This window comes from Athene cunicularia (genome assembly GCF_003259725.1).
Source record: "Athene cunicularia isolate RWA chromosome 3 unlocalized genomic scaffold, athCun1 chr3_part1, whole genome shotgun sequence".
NCBI classification, from domain to species: Eukaryota; Metazoa; Chordata; class Aves; order Strigiformes; family Strigidae; genus Athene; species Athene cunicularia.
The window spans coordinates 15297696-15313626 of record NW_020799097.1 but is presented as its reverse complement, the minus strand read 5'-3'; the positions used below and the strand labels follow the sequence as shown (position 1 = coordinate 15313626).

At 36.7% G+C, this 15931-nt stretch overlaps 1 protein-coding gene across 1 annotated transcript in view; it reads left to right on the top strand.

Moving 5' to 3' along the window:
* Positions 1–15931, top strand: part of GREB1 (growth regulating estrogen receptor binding 1) — a 103913-nt gene that overhangs the window by 37515 nt on the left and 50467 nt on the right. The window contains exons 2-4 of the mRNA XM_026846506.1: positions 6840–6996; positions 11983–12105; positions 12840–13016. Coding sequence (XP_026702307.1) covers positions 6840–6996; positions 11983–12105; positions 12840–13016 — 457 coding nt within the window. The remainder of the gene's footprint in view (positions 1–6839; positions 6997–11982; positions 12106–12839; positions 13017–15931) is intronic.

Here is a 15931-nt window from a genome sequence, read left to right as displayed (position 1 = left end):
GTCTTCCCACTTCCCACTCTCCCCAGTGCACTTGAAAGCTTGTCACCTTTCGATCTTTGCTCTTGTTCCAACATCCTGTTGCTTGGAAACATGAGTCAGTGGAGGAAATCATCTCACTGTTAATGCAGGAGAAATCCTGTGTCTGTTGTCAGCCTGATTTTCAAAATCAAAAGATATCAGATAAAAATTGAAAGCAAACACAAAAGAAAAAGAAGGGGTAAAGAGATGTGAGTAGTCTTCTTGCAGTATATTGTCTTTATGGAAATAGTATCAGAATTCTTGGCAGTATAAAGATGGTAGGATTATGTTCTCTGTGACCTGTCATCAACCTTAATCAGAGTCTCTGTGTTTGATCATGAACTACTTTCCAAAGTGGCATTGTTAGGAAACCATTAAGTTTAATCTGGTCTGGCCTGTAGATAACATTTCTAATACAATTCCACAAGAGATATATGAGTTCTAAGATCTGTTAACAGAAAAGAAGCTGGAATTTCTGGCAAAGGTAACTGTAGTTTAAGTTAAAGGTTTTATGTTGCCTTTAAAATGTAATGGCCAAATGAGGTCTACTAAGCTGCCATAACTTTATTCATAAATGAAACACAGAATGACTAGGGACTTTTTAATGATCTGACAGCTTCATTGTTGTGGAATAAATTGCTTCACTGAAGAAGTGGATTGCAATCAGCTGATCCATAAGTGACTACTGTTTTTGATCTTAGTACTATAGAGTTGAGTTCAGCAGAAGATCATAATTTCATTTCTCAGCAACTTTTGAAGCTTCAAAATGTATCTTTCTGGGTAAGACACACAGCAGAAAATTGAACACTTTTTGAAGATTTTGATGAAAATCATAGGAATAGTAAAACATTGGTCTGGAAGTGATCTCAAATGAGAGAATGTATTTAAATGTTTACCACACTCCAGTATTATAATATAACCATCAGTTTTCTGAGCCCTTTTTTCCTTTCTCTTACTGCCAAGTCATTCTGGCAGAATATTGTGAGGAAACAGATTTGACTTCCAGAAACTAGTATTTTTTTTTTCAGAAAATGGCAAGAGTCCACCTATTTACTATGCCTGTAGGTGGCTTTATACCTACAAATAAAAAACTTTGTAAATTACTGCTACGAGTGGTAGAAGTGCTGGGCCATATTGTCTAGACTGTGCTTTTGCCAAGAAAGGTTGGACCAGATGATGCTTGAGGTCTGTTCCAGCCTGGTATTCTATGATTCTATGATACAAGCGGTAATTTTATGGTACATGAACAACAGGATTGCTTTCTGAAAGGGTAAGTTCGACTTTGCCCATATGAGCTACAGCTGTATTAGTAAATTAACTAATACAGCTGTTTTCTGTTGTAATGTCTTGGCATGACTCTGATGCTAGCACTCACTCTCTGCAGCAATTCCCAGGCACACTTCAGAAGTTGTGGTGGGCCAGTGACCATTCCCAAAAGGCATTTTGAATGGAGTAACCTTGTTTTGAGGCTAGTAGTAAAGACATAAGCTGTAATACTACGCTGAGTCTGGTAGGGAGTGAATATCAATAAACGTCTCTTTTAGGTCTCTGAGTCAAGAATTTTATATAACCTGTGGGAATAGATTTACCACACTATATCACTTTTACATAAGAAAAATGTTGATATAGAAGATTAAAAATAATTTATACTTCCAAATACAAAATTAAAGAAAAAACTGTCTATAATTACCGATAGTTTAATGGAAATAAAATAGTAAAACATAATTACAGTATCTTGTGGCTGAACTGAATCTATGAGGAGGATCTTATAGTATGTATCACTACTGTTTAAGAGAATCAATTCTGTGCTGTCTCCAAATCTGCTTTACTTCTTAGAGCTACATTTACAGACAAGTCACTGCCCTAGGTTTTCTTTCTTCTTAATCAGATTGTTGTTTTTAATACAGGTTTTCAAGAATTGCTAGAGACTTTACTGAACTTCAGAAATATTGACGGATTTTTGGATGTTATGGGATGAATCTAACTCATGTTCAAAGAGCAAAAGGATCACACTAACAACTCTTCTGGTACCGATCTGTGAACAAATTGTTAACCTGCAGAAAAGGATGTATTTTTCTCCCAGACAAATTTTAATAGATAGCCTTTTGGATACCTGAATTCATAGTTATCCAAACACAACCCCTCATTTTATGCAAGTGACTAACTGCCTCTTGCCATAGTGATAACAAATTAGTTTGGAATAATAGTGAGCTTGGAAAAATCTCATCATTCTCCTCTTAGAAATGATACAATGGAAATGATGGTGTTAGGCCATTTCAAAAGTATAAAAGCTGGTTGTTTAAACTAGGAAGGTGTATCCATTTCTATACTGTTTTGCTGGAAGCATTAATAAAGTAGTAACATCAATTATATTTTATAATGCAAAAGATTCACAACTTAATATGAACCTTTTCCTCCTGTAATAATTTGTAAGTCATATCTAAGACTGAATTTGTTAGTAATGAAACGTGTCTTCCTAATTTCTCACTTAGATCCCTTGGCTATTTTTTCAAGCCTTCTTAACATAGTCCACATGTATTCTTTGCTTTAGTCAGTTTCACACTGAAGGCAGACTTTTTTCATTAGTCTGTTTCAAAAGCCCTGGATTAATTTCCATGCTTTAAAGTCCATAGCTTTCCTTAGGATACCCAATCTATCCTAGGTATAGGATAAATTTTGTCTAGGATTGCTGCGCTAGATCTTCAGTGTTCACAAAATCTTAATAATCCTCACTGATCTTTATGATAGACAACTGTACCTAGAAAGTCACTAGTGGGTTACCCTCTTTGTTCCATTGTGCAAAAGATCTCCCTCTGAGATCTGTTGATGGGACTGCATGTCCTCCTGCTGCTAGCAATCGCTCTATGTTATTGTGACCAGTCACTCTCATGGCTCTCGTGGTAGGGACAGCCCTCGTGCCTGAGAGAGAATTCCTTTTCTAAATCACAGAAGCTGAAGTACTGGGTCATAGCAGGATAAGTGCAGATTTCCTTCAAAACCTGACTAGTTCAACTGCAATTGAACTTGAAGTTGACTCTGTATGTGATAGACATTAACCCTTAAGAAGACCATTTTTTCCTAGTCCCATAATCCCTGTTTACCCCAGGAATCCTGCCAGTTCCTTGTTTGGAATTTGAGGGCTGTTCTATTTTTAGTGATTAACACACTTCTACTCTCATTTTCAGATGCTTGGGCTTGGTACCTCTCTTTGGCAGCATTATCAATGGGTTTCTAAGACATTGGCCAGACCTGCTTCATTTTTATATGCAGTTGTTCCTTAGACTCCCAAGTTCCTCAGTGTGGTTTTTTTTTCTTTTTATCATAGTTTTAAGCAGCTCTTCCAGATCCAGATCTTTCCCTTTTTTCTCCCCTTTGTATTGGCAAGTATTTTTCTCTGCATGCTCTCCATGGAAACTGAAAGTGTGATAGGGAGGTGCCCTTTGATTTATCAGTAGTTGGGGTCGAGGGCTATCCTTCTGTGTCAGTGTGTTGGGGTTTTTTTAATAGATCTGGTCACCATCTTTGTTCATATCTTGGAACTTCACAAGCATTTGGAAGTTTAGCCTGTGCCACCCACTTGTATCCAAGAAAGACATAAATCTGGGCTGGGAATGCTGAGTTCATTGAAGCAAGAAAACAGGACTCAAAGCCTTTGCTTCCTGGTGCCATGGAGTCAGCAAGTGACAATTCAGGTACCATAGTCTGAGCCGCTTTAAAGAAAAGAAGGGATGACAGCCATTTGTAGAGATAGTGGGAAACAGCTTTTCCCTTGCTTGCTTCCTAGAAGTAACTTCTCCTGCAACTGATAGTCACTCTGAATGGCAAATTTGGGCTGATGCTGGCAAAAAAACTCCTGCAATGCCCATTTTCTGCTTCCAGTGGTGTGTGTGTGTTTGACGATGAAAAACGGCTATGAAATACTTATCACATCTTCCAAAGTATGTTCCTGTACTTATAATTGTGTTTGGCACTGTAATTGTAAGATCCCACAGGTATGTGAGAGCTTACCATGTGTACAAGTCCAGAAAGCATATATTTGTTTCATTTTACAAATGCATTCACATAATTAAATTAGCACCTCATTGGAATTACAAACATGCTTATATTGTAAAGGATTCCAGGACCCACCCCTTGCACAAATAACTTCATCTTCATTGATTCCTTATCTGTGACATCATATTGATAAGATGCTGGCTTCTGCCATTGTCAGGGTTAAATACAGGGTTTCTGTTTTGTCCACTAGTGGGCTCTATAAATCCTGAGAAGGTATGTAAATCCCTGTAAATGGTATATCTATTTCTGTTCCTAATAAACAGTACAGAATAATAGCTGACTATGTCTATGGAACAGAGTTTACAAACAGAAATGTGTTTTTTCAGTAAACATTAGATCCAGATAATGATCAGTAGAGCAAGTAAATCTTCATTGCACAAGGCAATCTGCCTGCCTATTTGCCTGATAGTGCTTCCAAGTTGTCTCAGAATGTTTTGTCTCACTCTGGATGAATTAAAAAACCTTCCTATTTATCATGTGCTTTAATTAAATTTTTGAAGAAGTACATAAATTTGCAAAATATCCAGTCTGCTTTGCCCAGTCATGTTGAGAACAGGTAGAATCCAGCCCTTTGTAAGACAAACCTCTGCCACTGCAGTCAAACTTCTGGATATTCTCTTTGCACTGTGTCAGTGATTTTTTTTTTTTTTTTAAGTGCAAAAAGTCTTTTGGATGTTACATGAATTTTTCATGTTTTGACTCTGTAGTTAAATAAAGCAGTCTATGTAAGAAAGTGTGTGGAATGAATGATAGTTGAATGCTGCTTCCCTACCTGAAGGTGTAACTTTGAATGTTAACATGTTGAGAGCATGTTCATGAATTTTTATTTCTCTTTAGTCCAGGCTTTCAAGACTGTGATGAACAGTCATGTAGAACCATATCGTACCTGCCCCTGAAAATGTAGAGATAGGTACCTGAGCCCACAGATGTCTCCAACCTATCAAGAGAAAATATGAGTTCATAATATAGGAAGGAATTTAAAAGAGCAAAAAATGAAATAGATATCTGTCAGGTATCTTGATAATTATTTGTCCTTGTTATCAAGGTATGTGACAGTAATATAATGGTTGAAATATAGATTAGAATTAGAACTGAACATCTTCTAGTGCTTTTGAGTAGAAACAGAATTTAATATAATTCAGTTCAGTGCTTGACCTTGGGTTTCCTGCATACACCTCTGATAAAGCTTTTTAAGGGCAATACTGATGTCAGGCTTTTCTCATTGTCTTCAGCTGTGTTTGGTGTAGGTGAAGCAGTACTTAAAACAAGAGGAGCCAGAGGGTTCCTATCAGTGCAGAAAGCGAACTGTAATCTGCTTTTTGTGTTGGAAGAGAAGATACATCCTTGCTTCCATATTAATACAGAACATCACTAACAGGCTTTGCAGCTTCCCATTTACACTTCACCATCAGTACTTCTCACTGCAACTTTTCTGTTTGTTTTTGTGTATATACACGAATATTTTGTCATTAGTGCCTGCTTTTAATCTAGATCATGTTTTTAATTAATACCCCCATTGTTTTATGTTATTGTGCTTCTATATGTAAACATGATACAAGTATACAAAAATATGATTATATAATATTGAATATGCTTTACAAAGTCATAAAAAGATATCCAGATTGTCAACTTTGTATATTGTTCCTTTCAAAGCCCTTTTCCATCAAGAGCAGTATGTGGTTTCACGGTAGTTTTTTCTTTTGCTTGACTGATTCCTACAGGATGCTTCTCAACAGGCTCATTTCCCAGGCAGTACCCAGTGCTGAGGAGGGGCTGTTCAGTGGTTAGGAATTACTGCCACAAACAGGAAGCATTTCATGCTTTCTATTCACAGTTACTTGAGGAGGTAAAGGACATGGGGCCCAGGGCAAGAGCTACTTTGTAATAGGAAAAGAAAGCTGACTTGGCTTTTGGTTATACCAGTTCATTGTATTCACTGTGGAATGCATGCGGCAGTTCAGTATGTGAGAGATTCAGCTGGAATAGACTGACTCCTCAATGACAGAATTAATAAATTATGTCGTTTCACTAACAGTAAAGTCCTAATAATTAAATGCAAAATCAAGTAGATAATTGATAATATCTCCTTCTAAAAAAAAAAAAACCAACAAAAAACCAAACAAACAACAAACCAAACCAAACCCCAAAACCAACCCAGAAAAAGCATATTTACAGGGAAAAATATTGTTTAAGGTGAGAAGGAAAAGCTGTTATATTTCACAATATCTGAGTTACAGCAGTGCTCCATTGTTTACAAGGCAGCACCTCTAAAAGATATGTTGAACTGCTTTAGCCATGCGTTTTCAGCCATGATGGGCCATGCAGAGATAAATACTAAAAACTGTGCAAATTCCTCAGCTCCTTTAGTGTTTATTCTGTTCAAATAATATAAACCAGAAAGGCTGTTTAACAGATGACTGTTGAAAATGCATCTTCCCAGTTGCTATATAAACCAAGGAATTACTCGAATCAGATTTCTAGCCACATCTTCAAGAAGGTGTCAAAGCTTGCTGCCTTTCTGCTGAATTACAGAAAGCTGTTACATTTAGATAACTTCCTGTAATTTACCAGCAGGATCTGCTTAGTGACTGCTGCAGTCAATGTTCTTTTCCTTTGCCTTTCTTTGTGGACAATGAAGCTTCTCTCTTTCATGAGAAATGTTGTAGTCTGACATCAACATGCACTGATCGAGTTCTGAGTGCTAAAACTGAAATATCTTTTTTCTTCTTGTCTTTTTTTTTGGTTGTTTTGTTTTGTTTTTTGAGAAGATGGGAAATTCTTACGCTGGTCAGCTCAAGACAACACGGTTTGAAGAAGTGTTGCATAATTCTATTGAGGCCTCTCTCCGCTCAAACAACCTGGTTCCCAGACCAATCTTTTCTCAGTTGTATTTGGAAGCTGAACAGCAACTGTCATCACTGGAAGGTAGGAAAGAGTGGAATTTATATTTTTACTTAAATACAATTTTGCTGTTTGCTTTCCCAAGGCTCAGCACACACATTTCAAATCAGAATACAGAAAACTAAAAGTATTTAAAGTTTTTCTTTGGATTTTTAATGATCTACAAATATATATATATATTAGAATTGGATTAAAAATACAAGCTACGTCGTCTTTTATTTTGACAAAATTAAGCCCCTTGCTTGCTCAGATTTATCAATATACATAAATTGAAGAACTGGGAAATGTTCCATTAAATGTGTAGAGAAATCTTTGGAGATTTGGAACATAAATATGTTATCCTATAATTTATCATACACTGCTGAAAGTTATACTGAAAGTGTTGGTAAACACATGATATGTTTCTAAAAGATATATGCTAAGAACTGATTTTCATTGTGAATAAATATAGCAGATATATTTTTATCTTTTAAGAAGGTTTCTAATTAGTTTGAGCATAATATTTTTAGCTATTCTGTGGTTGCAAAGGTAAAAAATTATGATGTGTTCTTTCATAAATGCTGCACAAGTTGGTATTCAACAAATGGGATTTCTCACTGAATTTTTGTGTTCGTTTAGAGAAGCCTGCTTTCTGACTTTCGTTTGCTCAGTCTTTTCTTTTTCTTGAAAGTAGTATAGTTTAAATGAACTGTATAGATCTGATAAGCAAACTAATGACACTATTTGGTGTTCTGGTGTGCTGTTATGTGTAGTGGTCTCACCGTTTTTGGTGAGTTTACTGGTGTGTGAAGAACACTGGCATGTTGGTGCAAAGTTACGTTTAATAATTTCATTATTTAGCCATTTCTGTCACCAGGATGGTGTTTTGTCTTTTGACCAGGTTTGCTTTCCCCTTCATACTTTGCTAAAGGTGGCTTAGATATATATGTAATGAAAAATGCATAATGGTTAACGATCTACAGTAACAGAAAAAAAAATAGCCCAAATAGTAGTAGATAAAAGTATTTTGCAGAGATTAAACTCTTTACTATTACCTCATGGTAACAGCTGAGAAAACATTGCTTAAAAAGTAAATCTGCTCACAGCTCACACATCGTTAGTCATGTCTTTTTTTTTCTTTTTTTTTTTTTCTTTTTTTTTTGCTAATGTAGGACATAATAATGAATATACATTCATTGTTTAAATATATATGCTACTCTATCACACCCTTCTATGAGGATTTCATAAACTTTTCCATGGCAACCAACTGTGATGTCACAAAATGGATTATGACATCAGTTGGGAAAGGTGCTACAGAGGCAGATGCATTGTTCAGGAACAAAAGCACAATTTCACGCTTCTGTAACTTCTTTCTTTCAAGGCTTTCAAAGAACTTTCCAAACCTTGAAGGGCTGATTCTGTTTTCTTTGCAGTTAATGGAAACAGAATTGAACTGTAATTAATTAAAAGTCTCACAACAGCCTGGCAGAGAACATTCCTTTCATGAAAGTTTCAGACAAGGGAATCTCTGAAGGGACCTGTAATAGAGTTTTTCCTAGGTTGTTCTTCAGGTGGGAGGGGTCTGCAACCTGGCATCATGTACTCCAGCCTCATCATAAATTAAAATTTCCACTTCTACCTACATGAATCCCTGTGCTCTGAGGGCCAGGAGCCATCTGAAGCAGAGAGCCATCCTTGGGGTCTTGTATAAGCCCCTGTCCTCCCCCCTCATTGTTGTTTTTTGCCATCTTTTAGCCTATGCATTATGTCTGTGCCAAAGAGGTCTGAAGCTGATTTCAAAAGTTAATGACAAACAATTTTCTGTTAGCATCCAAGTCCTATACTGCCAATATCACTGGGACTTCAGTGGGTCCAGGGTAGGAAATGGCATGGCGAAACAATGCAGAGCAGCAGTGTGGCAGTTGGCTTCACTGCAGTGAGATTGTTGAGTATTGTTGTATTCGACACCTGATAGCAGCACCACGTTCTGACGTGAACTTGGCAGCTCTCTTGTGTCTGTGGTTAACTGGTTCCTTCCTTGATCTGCATTTAAGGAGGCTGTCCATGGATACAATATATTTTGTGCCTGTTCATTTAAGCCCTGACACTGTTTGCAGATAATACTAGCCCTATGAATAGTCCCACTGAGAAAAAATTGTGTGTGGATTAAAATATTTCCAGAACTTAATTTATATTTATACCTTAAGGAGAGAAGAATTTTCCATGTGAAATTAAAGTCTTAATCACAACTGTATAACATAAAGGTTTAATAAATCCTTTGTGAGAACTGAAAAGAACTAAAGAAAAGAATGGTGTTTATGGTATCTATGAATAAATTTAAATTTAATCTTCACAGTATGTCTGTTGGTTTAATGGAGCTATATCAAGTTGCATCAGACAACTGCCTAGTTCTGTAACATACCACATCAGAACTATGGTACTGAGTCCACTTTTGTCACCATCTTGTCTCTGGTTTTGAATGTTTGGTTGTGCGTTCTGTTGGGATTGTTTAACAAAAGAAGATATGGAACAGACACATGCAAATGTAGAGTTCTTTGAAAAGGCCCTGCTTTAAAATGGAATAAGAAAATGTAGGCTTTTTTTAAAAACAAGCAGCAGAAACCCTAATGATGTCCTTTAGAGATGACAGGAGGTCATTCTTGTCTATTATAGGTACATATTTGCTCTTGTACTCTTTTCATTTTTGACCTGAGAGTGCTATAGCTGTCCTATTTCTCAGTGTCCACTTCCATTTTTTGTCTGTATCTTTTTTTTTTTTTTTAATGTGAAATTACCTGTATGGCTGAACAAACCTAACAGTTTACCACTGCCCAAAGGGGAAAATCCCACTCAATGCTCCCCCCACTCCTGTCATATCTTGTCATGTCATATCTTCCTATTTTCTCCCTTTTTATCAATTCTGGTATTTTTTGGATCTTCCACTGAGCTACTTTAATACATAAACCCAGTAAAAAAAAAGTCACTTTTGTTTGCTTTGGTTTTTGCTGAGTTAGCAAGCTGGGATGGCTCAGCATAGGCTCCTGTAAGTGTCAGAGGTGGCACAAAGAGAAAGGAAGGAACTTCATGGCTGGGAGTGTGGGGAAAGAGAGGAGACCCTGATTCACTCCTTTTGCATTGCATTTGGATGTTAATCAAGATTAAGTCAGGAGACATAACTCACCCTTGACTTAAACAGCAAAGACTGAGAGCTTCACTTTTCCCTTTGTTCACTTTCAGCATTTTTGTCTTTAGACTACATCCTTAAAACGGTCATGTGTAATGTTCTACCCTTATCTGTGTGCACCAGGACTGAAGCTTGATGTTTAGATACTTAAAAGTAAATATACCCTTCAAATCCTCTTCTAGATTGGGGTGTCTTAATAACCTTTAGAGACAAGTCACCAAACTCCAGATTTACTTTCTTCAGCTTCCTCCCTAATTCTGTAATATTTATTTAGCGGATTCTACAATAATTTGTCAATAAAATAAAAACATATCCAATGTGATTCTGAGTGCCTGGTCTAAAGTGAGCTGAAGCAAAGGGCGTATGTCAAGTGGACACTGAGCTTTGGAGGACGACTGCAGTGTGCTTCATTGTTTTTCAAGATTATAAACTGAATCAACAAAGGAACATAGGAGCCTAACTGCTATTTTACTTGCCCAGGTCCAAACAGCTATTCAGCTTCTTGCTGATCCTCATGTACCTGCAACCCTCCATCATGCAATCTTGCCAGTGAAAGCTCTTTGTATTTGCTGCAGGTATATCCCTACAGAAGTCAAGAAGCTAGAAGCTGAAGACTTAAGACCCACTGTGTTCACTTAGTACTTTTCCCCTATCTCTGTCATATGTAAGGCTGGATCTGGTCTGAAATTCTCCTTAGTCCTATCCGTAGAAGTGTTTTCCCCATTTACCATTTAGTTGCACTCCTCTGCTTGCCAGCTTTGTCCCATTTACCATGAGTGTGTCTGAGACATAAGAGGGAATGGAGTTATTGCTCAGTAAGTTTTGCTGGAGCTGTTGCGTAATGCATGAAAAAATTATTGCCCTATGGGTGGAAAGAAGGAAAGAAGCAGTCTCTAGTTTAAAGGCTGAAATGTTGACCAATAAATGCAGGTCAATTCTCTTAACAAGTATGCCATTGGGTAAAAATGATGATTTAGGTAGACGGTGCCCCAGAAAAGTAGTTTACAGCAGAGGATCTGGAGAAGAAACACCTAAAAACCTTTAAAAAATTAAGCCTACATCATGTATTCTTCCTTCCAGCATTCAGTGTTGCCTCATGGACTAGCACAGTCCATGCATAGGCTTCTGTGAATCATCTTCCTAGACATCTGCCTTGCCTTGACGTTGTACAGGGGGTGGCAGTACTTTGCTCAGCACTCTGGATTCTGGTAGAAGACAGACGGCCTGAGAATTAAGTGTTCTTATTGTGGCATCATCTGTGGTGAACCTAGTTTCAAGCAGGAACCGTTTCTTCAGTCTCCTGTACAACATCAAGGACATGGTCAATACCTAATTAACAAAATCTGTACATGGAGTGCAGCCAGGACATTCTAAAGTGTTAAGAAGTAATGGCTTTGGATTTATATTGGCTTCTAATAATACAAACAAAGGATACAGTTACACTGTTTTGATCAGCAAGAGTTCAAACACCAGGAGTTTAGCCCTCTAAAAATCATGAGGCTAGCTTAAAAAATAATGAAATTTAAAAAAAAATCCCAAACCCGTAAGTTGAGGCTTCTTTTTATTTGTCTTTTATTATTTTTTACTTTCTCAGGTGCAGGTGGGTCATGCTTTTGAACTTTTTTTTGCACAGAAGCTAAAAGGGTTTTTTTCTATGGTAAGCATGACTGGAGTTGGAGTTTTAAGGAAACAACAAATATCTTAAGAGTTGGCAGCAGTAAAGTCATTGTCAAGAGGAGAGAATCCAGTTTGCTGTAATACTTTCTATAACTGGGTCACCCTGTTCATTCATTGTTTTGTTGCCTGTTTTATGTTGTCTGAGTCATTTATACTGTGATAATTTGTAGCAGGCAGCAGAGCAGATAATGAGGAAGAAGAAGAAGAAGAGGAGGAAGAAGGATCAGAATCAAGTAGTCCTCCCGTTTCCTACCAGATGAAGCCTCCTCCAGAAGGATGTTGCACTACTGATGGTAAGAAATCCAATACACATGCTGTCAGAAGGTGTTTGCCCTATGGAATAAGGTAGGATTGGGCCCATTTCCCTTGCAATTCATCAGAATGAGATAGTATATACGATACAGAAATCCTAAAAATGTCAGTGTTCAATACCTCCCAGATTGTTCTTGGTGGCTCTTTTACACTTGACAGGGTCTTTGCCCAGTGTGTCAGATAAGCATCTATGTTGGAATGCCTGGCATGAGGGCAGAACTTCTGTTCATTTAGACAAGGTGACCTTTAAAAGGTTGAGTTTGCAGGCATGGGTTTGCTAACATGAATGTGGTAATTTGCTCTTTTCTATTTAAAGTGTACCTCATTCAATATTGCTGTAAAAAATATCTGAAAACACGGGAAAAGCCAGTGAAATTCACCAGATATTGAGAACTCATCTCCATTTTTGAATAACTGACCTAAATTATGATGATGTTAGTAAATAATCCCATAAGTATGGAGGTTGTAAAACATCATCAAGAGAAACTTCACGGTACATTTTCAGATTTTTGTTTGTTTATTGTACTGGTAGCATCTGTTTATGGCTGACCTAAAGGCGGGGAAGAAAATTATCTCTTAGCTTACCCTTGACCTCAGACGATACAACTTTGTTTTTCATTAAAAATATAGGAAGTCCTTTAATGAAGACAATTGTGAGTATTAAATGAAAAAAAAATCTTGTCAACTTAAAATACATTGAATTGATTTTTTCTAGGTTTCTGCCAGGCTGGTAAAGATTTGAGACTGGTTTCAATTTCCAATGAACATATTGAGGTCCCATCAGGGTTTTTACTTGTTGGTGCAAAGTCACCAAATTTACCTGATCACCTTTTAGTGTGTGCTGTGGATAAAAGATTCCTGCCAGATGACAATGGGCACAATGCCCTGTTGGGTAAGTGTATGTGATTGCAGTAAGTGAATTCTTCTGTGGGCTATAATTAATAGCTAGTCTTTTTTCACAGAGTGAGTTCAGCAGATCCTATTTCTGTTCCATGTCTACAGTAATACTCAATGGTGATGCACAACAAGATAACAACTCAGAGCTGGCTATGTTTGCTTTGAAAGATATAGAGTGAGACAGTTCATTAAAAATGCTTCATCACCTTCTATCCATTAGTCCAAGGCTAAAATCGTTGTCTGACTGGTTTATGTCCTAGTTCCTGGAACTGCACATCTGGTAACTGGTCTAGTTGAACTGCTGCCTGTCTCTAATTTAGCTTTCCAAATACTGACATGGAGAGACTGTAGGTCTGTTAAAGTGGAGCTTTCAGGCTACTATATGCATGTAAACAGTTTGATGATGGTTTGGACTACAAAAATTTATGACATTTTTGATGTATCTCTTTGAGGTAGGGGTAATATTCTCCACTGTCTGAACAATAGCATGGGTTCTGGATCCTCACCTACGACTTTTTGCTGTTATCACAATATAAAATATGAATTATTATAAGTTGAAATTTTTCTTCTATGTGTAATCAGGTAGTACTATGTGTTTGAATAATACTGTTTGTAGGATACTTCAGTTTCTTGCTTTTCAGCTATTTAAAAGTCTAACTTCTGACATACAGCTAAGTTCTCCTATCTAGTTTTATTATAGCCTTTCTGATGGTCATTAGCCTCATCCAAATCAACCCAAATAGGGAAGATCTGCAATCATATGAATGAACTGAATATTAAAGTTATCAAAATGATTAAATTAAAATGATTAAATTAAAATAGATTTTATATTGGGAAAAGTGGAATATAATCGAAGGTAGAACTCTTTTTTCAATCAGGCACACTCAGGTTCTTATGTATTATTTTTCTTAATTAGCCAAAAAATGCTGCATCATATATCTGTGTACCAGTCCGACCTATAAATAGCAAAAAGGAAACATTTGTTGTGTCTTTTAATGGTTTTCTTTCACAAGGACTGGGGGATATGATGTGACCTCAGTTGTTATCTCAGTTTGAGCATCTCTTCAAGGCATTTGGGATGACAGTGTAGTGTGAAGCTGGATAACGTAATTCTATGTACAGTAATTTCTTCCCTCATGTGATCTTGCAGAGCTGGATTGGTCACAGTACATTTGACCAGTGATTGTAAAAGAATTAAGAGGGTTGTAAATCACCCATGTGTTGTCATTTTAAAGATAAAGACAGGAATGTTGTACCACTCAAGTCATTCAGTGCTAGCACTATTAACAGCTTAAGCTCCTTAGGCTGTTAGCAGAGAGGAAGTAGTGTATTTGTTAATTGCATGCTAAACAAGAACAGAAAAAAGGCAACAGGAACATAACTGGAAGGTTTTTATGCTACTTGCATCCTCAGCTTGCTTATTTAATACATTTTAGTTTCCTGAAACCATTTAAATGCTTATTTTCAGCTGTTATACAGTTAAATGCCAATGAATCACATTCTTTTGCAAAGAATTTTACTAATTCTGTAGGATGACTTTTATGTATTCTATAAGAAGCTTAAATATCAAAGAATTTACATACTATAAGATCCAAAATCTTCATCTGGAAAGAAAATATTGTTCCTGGTCCCTAATCTAATGAAAAAATACATTATGTTTTATTGACATGAGAATAGCATACTATTCATACAATAGATCATATTATAGATAGACATTTTTCATACACTGATGCAAGTCAAATCAGGGTAAGTAAAATTAGAAGCAGACACGAATAGTCTCAGGGTTTCAGACACATAGTGAGATAAAAGACAGAACCTTCTTGCTTTAAATTCTCTTGTCTATTAGTGTAACACAGTGACCTCTGTCTTGTGATAGATTTAAGTTGAAAATATTTCATATGAAGAAGGGAAACTCTTTTTATTATCTTGCTTTTAAAGACAGGGTAGAATGCTTATTTTTGGTATTCCGAGTTTAGGCTGTTCTTCAAGCATGTTGGCCTTTTGAAAGAACATGGAAAGTGGTCCCTTCAAGCCTTTCTAAGTTTAGAGGGAAATAGAATTGGATTCATTTTGAATTGAAACGAGCTATCATCATGAGCCAGATTATATACCGTGCTTTTGGTAAGGTTTATTGGTGATACAGGCACATCACTTGTAACTCTTCAGCCCCATTGGTTTTGCTTAATTTCATGCTTTTTTTCTTAATATACTGTGGTACTGTAGTTTTTTCCAAAACAGTTAACTTGAAGGGAGAAGACACTAATGAATTACCCAGTAGTTTCCTGATTTCTCATGATCTGCCTGCGTATGTTTGTGACGATGCCTGTGGAGTTTACAAAAATTCCAGAAGAAAACAGGAAATGTCTTGGTAGTTTCCAGGCCAGCTTTTGACTTATGGTCTTGTTCCTATTAAGGGCTGTTGATATGTCTCTGGGGCATGTGCCAATTTATTGATTATGCTAATAAGTTGTCCCACCATGAAGGCATATATGTTGGAGGTTGTTTTGTTTCTTTGTTTTTACAATTGACATATTAATCCATAGGAAAAAAGATTTTTCTGAAAAAGACTATTTTTTTTGGCAAGCAGAAAGTTCTCAGTGTCTGAGCATGAACCTCATATGATTTTGTTAATCAAGTTAGATCACAGGTTTAACTACTGTGCAAAACCGATTCAGCTTTTTGCGTTTAGGAAGGTGTTTCGTGGCTTTTATGTGACCCAAAGGAATGCTTAGATGAAGGAAGCACTTCTGTAATAGTGCAATATTTACTGTTTCCTAATAAAGCAGCTAACATGTACCAGTCCCAAAAGTTTTTTCTCTTCTGTTTTTTGTTTGGTGGTGGTGTTTGTTTTGTGTTTTGTTTGTTTGTTTGTTTGTTTTTGTTTTTGTTGTGTCCCCCCCCCCCCCCCCC